The 13545-nt window shown below is 41.2% G+C and overlaps 1 protein-coding gene across 1 annotated transcript in view; it reads right to left on the reverse strand.

Annotated features, from left to right (window-relative positions):
• Window positions 1-13545, reverse strand: part of LOC144511866 (SRSF protein kinase 1-like) — an 85751-nt gene that overhangs the window by 25613 nt on the left and 46593 nt on the right. Inside the window, exons 3-6 of the mRNA XM_078242269.1 lie at window positions 12503-12621; window positions 6334-6442; window positions 5546-5633; window positions 3560-3647 (exon numbers count right to left, since the gene is read on the reverse strand). Of these exons, the coding sequence (XP_078098395.1) occupies window positions 3560-3647; window positions 5546-5633; window positions 6334-6442; window positions 12503-12621 (404 nt within the window). The remainder of the gene's footprint in view (window positions 1-3559; window positions 3648-5545; window positions 5634-6333; window positions 6443-12502; window positions 12622-13545) is intronic.

Here is a 13545-nt window from a genome sequence, read left to right on the forward strand (position 1 = left end):
GTCTTCTATGACCAAGCCAGTTCTCCACCCATCTAGCCACCTCCCCCTTTATCCCATGGGATCCAACCTTTTTCACTGGCCTACCATGAGGGACTTTGTCAAACGCTTTACTAAAGTCCATACAGACAACATCCACGGCCCTTCCTTTGTCAACCATTTTGGTCACTTCTTCAAAAAACACCACCAGGTTAGTGAGGCATGACCTCCCTCTCACAAAACCATGTTGACTATCGTGAATGAGTTTATTCCTTTCTAAATGCGCATACATCCTATCTCTAAGAATCTTCTCCAACAACTTCCCCACCACGGACGTCAAGCTCACCGGCCCATAATTACCCGGGTTATCCTTCCTACCCTTCTTAAATAACGGGACCACATTAGAACATAGAACATAGAACAGTACAGCACAGAACAGGCCCTTCGGCCCACGATGTTGTGCCGACCTTCATCTGAAACCAAGATCAAGCTATCCCACTCCCTACCATCCTGGTGTGCTCCATGTGCCTATCCAATAACCGCTTAAATGTTCCTAAAGTGTCTGACTCCACTATCACTGGAGGCAGTCCATTCCACACCCCAACCACTCTCTGCGTGAAGAACCTACCTCTGATATCCTTCCTATATCTCCCACCATGAACCCTATAGTTATGCCCCCTTGTAATAGCTCCATCCACCCGAGGAAATAGTCTTTGAACGTTCACTCGATCTATCCCCTTCATCATTTTATAAACCTCTATTAAGTCTCCCCTCAATCTCCTCCGCTCCAGAGAGAACAGCCCCAGCTCCCTCAACCTTTCCTCATAAGACCGACACTCCAAACCAGGCAGCATCCTGGTAAATCTCCTCTGCACTCTTTCCAGCGCTTCCACATCCTTCTTATAGTGAGGTGACCAGAACTGCACGCAATATTCCAAATGCGGTCTCACCAAGGTCCTGTACAGTTGCAGCATAACCCCACGGCTCTTAAACTCCAACCCCCTGTTAATAAAAGCTAACACACTATATGCCTTCTTCACAGCTCTATCCACTTGAGTGGCAACCTTTAGAGATCTGTGGATATGGACCCCAAGATCTCTCTGTTCCTCCACAGTCTTCAGAACCCTACCTTTGACCCTGTAATCCACATTTAAATTTGTCCTACCAAAATGAATCACCTCACATTTATCAGGGTTAAACTCCATTTGCCATTTTTCAGCCCAGCTTTGCATCCTATCTATGTCTCTTTGCAGCCTACAACACCCCTCCACCTCATCCACTACTCCACCAATCTTGGTGTCATCAGCAAATTTACTGATCCACCCTTCAGCCCCCTCCTCTAAGTCATTAATAAAAATCACAAAGAGCAGAGGACCAAGCACCGATCCCTGCGGCACTCCGCTAGCAACCTGCCTCCAGTCCGAAAATTTTCCATCCACCACCACCCTCTGTCTTCGATCAGACAGCCAGTTACCTATCCAATCGGCCAACTTTCCCTCTATCCCACACCTCCTTACTTTCATCATAAGCCGACCATGGGGGACCTTATCAAACGCCTTACTAAAATCCATGTATATGACATCAACCGCCCTACCTTCATCAACACACCTAGTTACCTCCTCAAAAAATTCTATCAAATTTGTGAGGCACGATTTGCCCTTCACAAATCCGTGCTGACTATCCCGGATTAATCCGCATCTTTCTAAATGGTCGTAAATCCCATCCCTAAGGACCTTTTCCATCAATTTACCAACCACCGAAGTCAGACTAACCGGTCTATAATTACCAGGGTCATTTCTATTCCCTTTCTTAAACAGAGGAACAACATTTGCCACTCTCCAGTCCTCTGGCACCATCCCCGTGGACAGCGAGGACCCAAAGATCAAAGCCAAAGGCTCTGCAATCTCATCCCTCGCCTCCCAAAGAATCCTAGGATACATTTCATCAGGCCCAGGGGACTTATCGACCTTCAGTTTATTCAAAACTGCCAATACATCCTCCCTCCGAACATCTATTTCCTCCAGCCTATTAGCCTGTAACACCTTCTCTTCCTGAAAAACATGGCCCCTCTCCTTGGTGAACACTGAAGAAAAGTATTCATTCATCACCTCGCCTACCTCTACTGATTCCATACACAAGTTCCCACCACTGTCCTTGACCGGCCCTAACCTCACCCTGGTCATTCTTTTATTCCTCACACAAGAGTAAAAAGCCTTGGGGTTTTCCTTGATCCGACCCGCCAAGGACTTCTCATGTCCCCTCCTAGCTCTCCTCAGCCCCTTTTTCAGCTCATTCCTTGCTAACTTGTAACCCTCAATCGAGCCATCTGAACCTTGTTTCCTCATCCCTACATAAGCTTCCCTCTTCCTTTTCACAAGATTGGCTATCCTCCAATCCTCTGGGACCTCACCTGTGTCCAGTGACGAGACAAAGATTTGCGTCAGAGGCCCAACGATTTCACCTCTCGTCTCCCTGAGCAGCCTTGGATAGATTCCATCAGGCCCTGGGGATTTGTCAGTCTTTATATTCTCTAACAAACCTAACACTTCCTCCTTTGTAATGGAGATTTCCTCCAACGGTTCAACACTCCCCTCCGAGACACTCCCAGTCAACACATCCCTCTCCTTTGTGAATACCGACGCAAAGTATTCATTTAGGATCTCCCCTACTTCTTTGGGCTCCAAGCATAAGTCCCCACTTTGGTCCCTGAGAGGTCCGATTTTTTCCCTAACAACCCTTTTGTTCCTAACGTATGAATAAAATGCCTTGGGATTCTCCTTAATCCTGTCTGCCAAGAACATTTCGTGACCCCTTTTTGCTCTTCTAATTCCCCGTTTGAGTATTTTCCTACTTTCATTGTACTCCTCCAGAGCTCCCTCCGTTTTTAGCTGCTTGGACCTAACATACGCCTCTCTTTTCCTTTTGACCAGTCCCTCAATTTCCCTGGTTATCCACGGTTCTCTAATCCTACCCTTCCTATCCTTTTTTACAGGCACATGCTTGTCCTGTAGCCCTAACAACCGTTCCTTAAAAGACTGCCACATACCAGATGTGGATTTACCCTCAAACAGCCTCTCCCAATCAAGAGCTGCCAATTTCTGCCTGATCCCAATAAAGTTAGCGAAGGGGAGTTTGATAGAGCTGTACAGGATTAAGACAAACTTTGGTAAAGTGGAGTGGGAAAAACTCATCCCATTGGCTGATGGTACAAGGGACAGGGGTAAAAGGACTAGGGACACAGTCTTAGAACTCTGGGCAAAAGATGCAAGGAAAAACTTTTATTTAATGCAGCGAATGGTAAAGACACAGAACCTGTTGTCCACAAGCATAGTGGATGTGGAAACAATCAATGATTTCAAAAGGAATGAATGGGCATTTGAGGCAAATAAACTGGCAGGGCAATGAGCACTGAGCCTGGCTGGACTGCTCTGTGGGGAGCCAATGTGAGCTAGATGGGCCGAATGACAACTTTCTGTGCTGTAAATGGCTTTATGACTTTATCGTGGATACACTTCACTGCTCGAATTTCCAACAATGTACCAGTCATTCAGCCGGGAATGCAAAAAAAGTTCACAAAGGATACGGGATCCATTCACTCCTGAAGTTTTGAAGTCATCCAATAACTGAACCACCTTCTCTTTATTCGGGTCATGGGGGTCACTATTGCGAACCTGAAAAATGACCAAACATTTTCTCATCAATTTACCGTTCTTACTACACAGGCATGGCTTTAACTCAATAGAGAAACTCAGGAGGTATTCTTTCAAAGAGAACAATTATGAACACAAGACACAAACCTGTACCACAACAAAATGATCACTGCTCAACCAGCTGTTTCCTATTCCAGATTACTTTTGCACATAATGCCATTTCAGTTCATAGAAACATGGGCTTATCAGTGCAGGCAGATTGTTTGTAAAGCCCAGGAGACAAAATACGTGGAACAAGCTCAAATCATAACAATTACATACTATTAGAGCTTTTTGGGCTTGCTGCATCTATAAATTAATAGCTAAATGCTTATTAAATCAATGAAAAATTCAATTGATTTTTAAGAAGTGCTTTTCAAGCAGAAGCCCTAGGTCCCCAAGGAATCTCTGTTGGATCAGATCTATGCTCTCATTTATATTTATAATGTTTTGAAATACAATTAAGGTATACTGTCATAGCTGTTTTGTTATCTATCTTATAGCTAGTTCAAGAGGAAATGTTTGAGCCAAAAGAATGTAATTCCTGTCAGATCACTGCTCATGTTCTTGATGCCAAAGCTGATATATGAACATCATTCTAACTATGCCTTAAAAAAACATTCATGCAAGTTTAATTATAGATGCTTCAATTAAAAAAATAACTACTGGAGAGAAGATAAATGTCCCCAATCTCAAAATTAACTTGATTACCTTGCAGTGTTCATAGGAGTAGACAATTTTGCCCTCAGCTGGTTGTCATTTAATTAGAGTAGAGTTGATCTGTACCTCAAGTCCTTCATTCCAATTCTTGATAGCCTTAGCTAATACAAGATTTGCAGTCTCATACTTAAAACTTATATTTGTTGCATCATTAGTAGCCTTTTGTGGGGGTGGGGCGAGAGAGATATGTTTCAGATTTCCACAACCCTTTAAGTGAAGTGTTTTCTAATTTCACTCAAGTGGTCTAGTTCGAATTTTAAGGTTATGCCCTCTTACATTTGACTCCCTCACCAAAGGAAATAATTTCTCTACCTACCCTACTAAATTATTTTATTTTTAAAGACAGATTACATCCCCCTCACCCTCCCATTGACTGCGTTGTATGACTCCCAAGGCCAAAATATCCTTTAAGGTTTAGTGCTCAAAACCAAGCACAGTACTATATACTGTCTGACCAAGACTCTGTACGACAACCATACAAGATTTACACTTTGAGAAACATATTGCATCTTGATCTATTTGTAAACCTTTGCCATTTTGGTGAAGTTCGCAAGCAAGATTCAAAAGTGAAGCATGTTTTTAAAGAAGCATTTATGATTGGAGTATCGAGCTCTCTTCACTTGTGAATGTGAACTTCCTGACTCGCATCAGGGCTCGCAACTTTTATACAGCTATATGCCCTGCAATGATATTATAATTATTTGTAGGATGTCAAAAATACAATCTAGGACTCGGTGCACACCAAAGTTCCAAGATATGTATTGCATGGAGCTCTGGTTCAGGTGGTTAACTACATTTTGGATCTCACTACAAAATGTAGAGCTCTCTTGCAATTTGAACTATTATACAAGTTCCAGTTATAGTTGCCTGCATTTGCTCCTGGACAGGTTTTTGGAAAAACCAGTCAACTCCGATAAACCTTACTTCTCCTCACCTTTTCACTACAATCAGAACAAACAGATCTCTCATTTAAAGTGATATAATCAGTAGGATAAAAAATTCATTGTATAACTAGAAATTATCACCATAACAATGCCACGGACTTGCACGTCCTGTCACAATGACTAAATCAACAGGGTCAAGGTTAGCGGATGGGTTTAAAAGCCTTTATTATTATGGTGTTGTCATTAGATACGTTCAAAATAAAAACCTATACTCACTGCTTTCAGTAGTTTGATTTCATCCAGAGCAGTTTCGGTATAATGTTCAGCACTTTTGACAACCTTCATGGCAACAAACCTTTTCCCTCTAAATCAAAAAGAGCAGTTTAATAATTCTTTCAATACAACAATGATGTAGAAGTAATCTTCCATTTTTGATCATACTAAACAATTAACAGTGTCTCTCAAGTTGAAATTTTTTTTAAAATTGAAAACATATCTTGCGCTTTTGCCTTAATTTCAAGTACAGATAATACATAGGAAACTCGAACCTCCTCTCCTACTCAATTTCAACTGAATCAAACAAAAGTATGAGTTTGGATTTGTTCAGTTATCAGTTATTTGAGTGGTGAGATGATCACGGACAAAGTACCTCTCATTTAGCTTCCACAATGGTTTATAAACCTTGTGTGTATTAGATGACTCAGTAGGACACCACCAGAGTCAACTGTAACCAAGACTACATATTAGGGCTTCAACAAAGAGTTTGCACTTTCCCCAAATCATGAGTCAGATGCATCCAGGCTGCTTTCTACAAAAACAAAATTGCAGCACTATTTGTTATAAACAAAGTGTGAAGTTAAGCCATCCATTGTAGAAATTTGCCATGAGGTTACACTGTTAAATATGGTTGGTCCAGACTCGGACAACATTCACCATGGGTTTCATGCCATTGAACTCCAAACCACAAAAAGGTCAGCAGCGCAAATTGCTTAAAACTACAAACATGGAAACCACCATAGAAAAGATAACTATAGATATAAATAACTTAGTTAAACATGACTTACTGAATATCCCAACATAGCCAAACTGTAGAAAAATGGCCCCATCCCAGCTTTCGAATCACATGGTATCGTCCATTAAAAAGGTCGCCAATCTTAACATGATGATATCCACCTGTAACATCCAAACGGAACAATGCATATTTAAATACCAGCTATTAAAAGGTTCTATACTTTGGGTCTCATTGTCACTGGTTTATACAGTGACATAATTTGTTATTGCAAAATATAAAAAGTTTAAGATGCATCTAGGGAAACACATCATAACCTGAGCAGAGTGTAATTTCACAGCACAGTGGACAATTCAGCCCTTTGATCATGCTCAATCTGTATCTTGACTCCAATTATCCACCTCTGCTTCATATCCCTTATTTAACAACGTTTGCGGAGATGCTAGGGATTGAACCCAGGGCATATGGAGCAATGCGAGGAAATCACATGAAGATACCCATTAAAATAAAACAATATTGAGATAGACATCATATCTGCTCTCCTCCCAAACTGCACAAAACCCATAAACTGGAGCCACTACACCAAGTCAAACTGAAAGTAAATACTTATTAGTGGGGTAGAGTTCCTGCCTTGGGCATAATCAACAATCCAGATGCGAATAGCACTGGTTTAGAGAGTCTTTTTGTTTAAGTTTCGCTTCACTCACTTGCAAATTGTTGAATGCAAAATCTGCCATGAACCAGTGCAACTAAACAACTTTTTAAAAACAAATACATTGGAATATTTTTCTCAAAGCAGAGTTATTAAAAAATATTAAGAGTGGTAACTCAGTGCAGTTTGATTAACACAGCTGACAATGGGTTTAACAAGTGTTACTGCATCAGTCTACCATCTAGCTGCATGTAACTATTAAAATTACTTGGAAAAAGACACTTTGCTCGTCACCTTGAAGTACATTAGTCAATTGTTTAGTAAATGAAACAAAAATTCAAAGATTTTTTAAAAATCCAAAACTGTTCAGCTTAATTGTTAACAGAACTCCTTCCTAATGGTGATTAATTTGTCCTGGGACAGGGTCAGCTTTGTGGGTAGGGCCAAATGCAAGCACACGTTCTTTAAAGCTAGTGTGAAAGATTGCATTAGTTTGCTCTTAAAATTAATATTTTGGACTGATTTCACCAGATGTTGAATGAACTAAGCCATTAACTGTGCAATAATTATTTTCCAGCTATGACTTGTATGATGGAATTCTAAAAATGCAATGATTCTTATCCCAGATGAAAGAGAAACAGCCTTGGGAAAAAACTGCAGGCAAGTCTCAAGGATCCACCCACCCCGCAAGGCTCCAAGTCAAATATAGCTCAGCTGTGATAAGTGCTTGCAAATCAGTAACTCCCAGTCAAAAGTAACACCAATGTATCATATCCTTTTATTTTGTTAGAAAAACAAGTTCACACAGGCTTAAATAGTGATGATATCATAGAATCCCTACAGTACAGAAGGTTGTCATTCGGCTCACTAAGCCCACACCAACAACCCCACCCAGGCCCCATCCCCGCAACCCCACGCATTCACCCCACCAATTGCCCTGACACCAAGGAGCAACCATGGTTGATTAGCCATGTTAAATTGACCCGAGTGTCAGGGGAAAATATGTGGGGTTATGGGAATAGGACCCTAGGTGGGATTGTGATTTGTGCAGACTCGACAGGCTGAATGGCCTCCTTCTCCACTGTAGGGATTCAATGATTCTATGAAGCATGGCCAATCCCCCCGACCTGCACACCCTCGGACTCTAAGGGGCAATTTAGCATGGCCAATCCACCTAAACTGCACATCTCTGGATTGTGGGAGTAAACCGGAGCACCTGGAGGAAACCCATGCAGACATTGGGAGAATCCACACAGTCATCCAAGGCCAGAATTGAACCTGGGTCCCTGGTGCTGTGAGGCAGCAATGCCAACCACTGTGCCACCATCCCGCCCAAATTATTATCCCATATTAGTGAAAAACTAAATTAATTGGGAAATAGTCATTGACTAACTGGATAGAGTTTAAAAATAGCTTGCACACAACAGGACATCAATGGAGAACTCCCGAACCACCAAAATGAGTCTCACAAAATTCAAATAGCTTGAGTTCTGTCTTCTGCACAGAAAGTAAAACAGCATAGTAAAATTTAAAGTTATGATGATAAACTGGTGACAGGCGGAAAGGTACACAGCTGGTACTTCTTCCTGAAATAAATGTCCCCTTTTGAAAAGGAAATTACTGGCACATTTAATGGTATCTACAAATTGAGCTGCATATTTTGGTTACCTCCAAGGTTCTTTAACATTTTTAGAATCAAATTTCTGTACTTGTTGTAAAAAATGTGTTTTCCAGATGACATCATGAATCAGGGTCTGTGTGACTGGCTAATATAACTTGTGCTCAGAAAATTCACTAGAATGGCACATGGATTTATTTCTTCAGATGGCTTTATTACAGCAGCCATCTATTTAAGAGGTGATGCTGTAAGCACAAAGCAGCTCAGTTATTTTTCCATGCTACAACATTTTGAGTCACAGACCATAAGACGTAAGAGCAGATACAGGCCATTTGGCCCGTTGAGTCTGCCCTGCCATTCAATGAGATGATGACTGATCTGATACAATCCTCAACTCCACTTTCCCCACTTATCCATATAGCCCTTGATGCCCTCACTAATTACAAATCTGTTTATCTCAGCCTTGAACATACTTAATGACCCAGCCTCTTCTGCGCTCTGTGGTAAAGAATTCCACAGATTTATTACCAGAGAAGAATTTCCTCCTCGTCTATCTTAACTGGGTGACCACTTACTGTGAGATTATGTCCTCTGGTTCTAGACTGCCCTACATGGGAAAAACAATCTGCCCTGTCAAGCCCAACCTACTCAACCTCATTTGAAAGAAAATCCCTCAAATGCCCAGGATCAACCTAGTGAATCTTCTCTGGAGTATCTCTAATGCTTTCCTTAGATAAGGGGACCAAAACTGTTCATCGTATTCCAGGTGTGGTTAAACTAGTGCCTTCTATCATTTTAGCAAAACTTATTTTTATACTCCATTCCCTTTGAAATAAAGACTAACAGTCCATTTCCTTTCCCGATTATCTGCTGAACTTGCATGCCAATTTTCAGTGATTTATGCATGAGAACCCCCAAATCCCTGTGCTGCAGTTTTCTGCATTCTTTCTCATGAAGCCCAAGCATTCAGTTCCTTTATCCTTCCTGCCAAAGTGCATAACTTCATAGTTTCCTACATTATATTGCATCTGCCAAGCATTTGCCTGCTAATTTAAGGATTATTGGAAGGTTACTACCAGTGCATCCATTATGTCTGTAGCTACTTCCTTTAATATCCTAGGATGCAACCCATCTAGTGCAGGGGACCTAGCGGCCTTTAGCCCCATTAGTTTCTCTAGTAATTCTTCCTCGTGAAAGTCATTTCACCTCCCCACCCCCCACCGTATTTTGGAATGTTATTAGTGTCTGTCACTGTGAAGACTGATGCAAAGTATTTCTTTAATTCCTCTGCCATTTCCTGGCTTCCCATTATTTCCCAGCCTCATTCCCTAAGGGGCCTATGTTCATTTTGGCCTCTCTTCCTTTTTATATATTTAAAGTAGCTCTTGATCTCCATTTTTAGATTACTTGCTAGTTTACCCTCAGTTTATCTTCTTCAATCTTTTTTGGTAATCTTTTGTAATTTTTAAAAATGTTCCCAATCCTACGACTTACCACTAATCTTTGCCACATTATGTGCTTTTTCTTTTCAGGTTATTATCCTTAACTTCCTTGGCTAACCATGTTTGATTTATCCCCTTCCTAGAATCCTTCTTCCGTGGGATACATCTTTGTTGTAAGTCGTTAACTGGTATCATAAGCGTCTGCCATTGCTGCTCAACAGTCTTTCCTGCCAACTCCTTTCCCAGTCCACTCCAGCCAACTCTGGCCTCATTCCTTTATAATTACCCTTATTCAAGTGCAGCACAGTTGCTTCTGACCCAAGTTTCTCACTCATTCTGAATGCTAAATTCTACTATGTTATGGTCACTGTTTCCGAGGGGATCTTGTACTCAGAACTCTTGCGCCAGTCCTCTTCACAGGTGGTGCTGCCAGAAGTCATAGGATCAGATGATGAAGCCCATGCAGCATTGATGCAAGATCCGGAATACCAGAAACTATACGAGTGATTAGGAAGGACCCAATGCCATTGCAACCAATAACCAGGGGAATAAAGTAATTGACAGAAGGTTGAGAAGGGAGTTGATGAGAATGTTTTTCATCCAGAGTGCGCTGGAGGTCTGGAAGTCTGGAACTTTTTCGGAAAAGATGACAGAGACAGAAATCCTCAATGCAATTTAAAAGTGCATGGACGTTCACTTGACGTGCCATAATCTACAGGGTTAAAAACCAAGAACTAGAAAGTGGGATTATGCTGGACAGCTCTTTTGCCTAGCAAAGACATGCTGGTTTGAATGGTCTCCTGTAGCCATAAATTTATGTTTTTACAAGCACCTAATTTTTAAAGGTTTCTTAGTTCTTCTGCTCCCTTTAACAATTTTCTTTTAAAATTTAGTATTCATTCTTGCACATTCTCCCATCACCACCTCAATTTCTCTCCGTGGAATTTCATCTGGCACTTCCCGCATCTAACCAATCTTACTAACCAGCCCATCATCATCCCAAAGTCACAAGGAGCCTTCAGCAAATGTTGATATTGTGCTACCAATAACAGTCCAGATTTTATATTAACAGCACCTGGAGATCACCATTGGTTACTCTAACCCAAAACATCCATTATTCACTGTATCCTTTTGTCATCTAGGCATAGCCAGCTTAAATGATTGGCAATGACCCAGCTTTCAACATTCTAGATCAGAGATAATAAGGAAAGGTTAGAAAAACCCAGACATTAGCTTTGAATAGAAATGCATATGGGATGTGTTAGAGATATACAAAATTCCCTGTGGAATAGAAATGCTCATTAGGCACACTATTCGGAATTAAATGACATGTTCAGGATTTGGGGGCATGAGGCACACACCAGTAAATCAGATATCAACAAGCACCTTTCGATACAACAAAAAACTAATACAATTATCCTCTACTAGGATAGCAGGTATAAATTGTGGAATAATTTAAGACAATAGTTGTAATGGATGGAGACAGGCATAGAGAAATTGGAGATTTTATCAGGATGAACTGTATGGCTGCCTTCACTTGTACATGGTGATCTCAAACAGTTGATGCCAATAGAGCTTGATAATCTGACATAGGGCAGCACGGTGGCACAGTAGTTAGCACTGCTACCTCACTGTGTCAGGGATCTGGGTTCAATTTCCAGCCTCAGGTCACTATCTGTGCGGAGTCTGCACATTCTTCCCATGTCTGCGCGGGTTTCCTCCGGGTGCTCCGGTTTTCTCCCACATGCCAAACATGTACGAGCAAGGTTGATTGGCTATGCTAAAAGCCCCTTAGTGTCGGGGGACTAGCGGGGTAAATACATGGGGTTATGGGGCAGGGTTTGGGTGGGTTGTTGTCGGTGTAGGTTTGATGGGCCAAATGACCTCCATCTGCATTGTAGGGATTCTATGATTTTAACTTAAGCCACTTAAGCAAATGTGCCCTTTACAAACAAATATTCAGCCCCAGTAAAGTCTAAACTTGTGTTAACTGGTCTTAATGGGCAGGCCATGTCACCCCCATGGATGAATCCTCAAAACACATCTATGGGGCACAGCTTCAATAAAAAATATAAAGGTGGTCAGTACAAAAGATACAAGGACACCCTTTTAAAAATAAAAAGAGCCTTACATACATCTGCATTGTATGTGACCTCTCTTAGGGTAAGATATTTGTCAATCAGCCCACAGGCAAGCATAAAAATTTAGTTCAATATGTTTCAATAACCATTTACATCAAACTCAACATCGAATGTGCCCAGAGAAAGGCAAAAGGTGGCAAAGCTTCAGAAATTATACCAAGCACCAACATCATCAATTGCCAGTTGTGTGATCATCAATGCTAACCCTGCTTCAAACTTTACAGTAAGACAAATAAATATTTACAGCTTGGAAATCCATGAACAAGTCTACCATGATTTTTGGTCTTCATGGGTTGTATTGGTATGGCTTGTGACTACAAGTAATCTCACCTTTACAAGAGTCAGAACAGTACTGACTGAAGTAAACTCACCTTTACAATAGTCACTTGGGTCTTCTTGTTCTTCATCATCAGACCCCAAAATTTCATCCTCTGGCTCTTGTACCTCAGACTCTGTTGTAGTCGGATGGACTCTTTGTTGAGGCTCAGGCCTGAAAACAATAGCCAAGAGTTTAATACTCCCATGGAGGAATTCCATAACTACAGCCAAAACTGTTTTAATCTACCCAAGATTTGATTTTACTCCTGTTAAATATCACCATTCAGTGGTGACTTAATTGCTACAAAAGATTTTATTTCTTAAAAATAATCACATTTTCAAAAAAAGAGTATAGAACATGTTGTCATTCAGAGGCACTTGCACATGAATCACAAAGCGAACACGTAGGTACAGAAAGTAATTAGGAAGGTAAATAGTTGGTTAGCCTCTATTGCACAGGATTGCAGCAAGAGGGAAATGTGGCTACATTGATATAGGGTTTTGGTGATATAACACCTGGAGAACTGCATAGTTTTGATTTCCTTACCCAGGGGAGGGCATATTTCCCTGCAAGGATGTGCAAAGGACATTCGATAGATTGATTCCTGGTTTGAGTGTGAAGTCCTGCAAGCAGAGATGGGGTAGAATGGGCCTATATCCTCTGCAGTTAAGGATTCAAGGTGGCCTCATTGAAATGAGTTAATGCTAAGCATCTACTTTGTTGAGGCCTCCAAAACATCGTTTCCCGTGGCTGAAAAATCTAGTCTCAGGATAAGGGGTTAAATACTTCGCACTGAGGCAAGAATGATTTCATCATTCAGTAGACTGTGAATATTTAGAATTCTCTACTTCAAAGGCTGTGGGCGCTCAGCCATTGAATATATTCAGGATCAAGATCCATGGATTCTTGGACATTAACAAAATCAAGGGATAGGTTGGTGGAGCAGGAAAGTTCAGACAGCTCTGCTGTCATTTTATGGGTTGCCAAAGTAGGCTTGAGGGGTCATTTGGCATCTTATATTCTCACGTCCACAGCTGAAGGCAGATTTCACATCTTTTCTGGCATACTTTTGTTAAATAAACCAACTAGAAATAT

The sequence above is a fragment of the Mustelus asterias genome, chromosome 25 (assembly GCF_964213995.1).
Source record: "Mustelus asterias chromosome 25, sMusAst1.hap1.1, whole genome shotgun sequence".
Taxonomy (NCBI): Eukaryota; Metazoa; Chordata; class Chondrichthyes; order Carcharhiniformes; family Triakidae; genus Mustelus; species Mustelus asterias.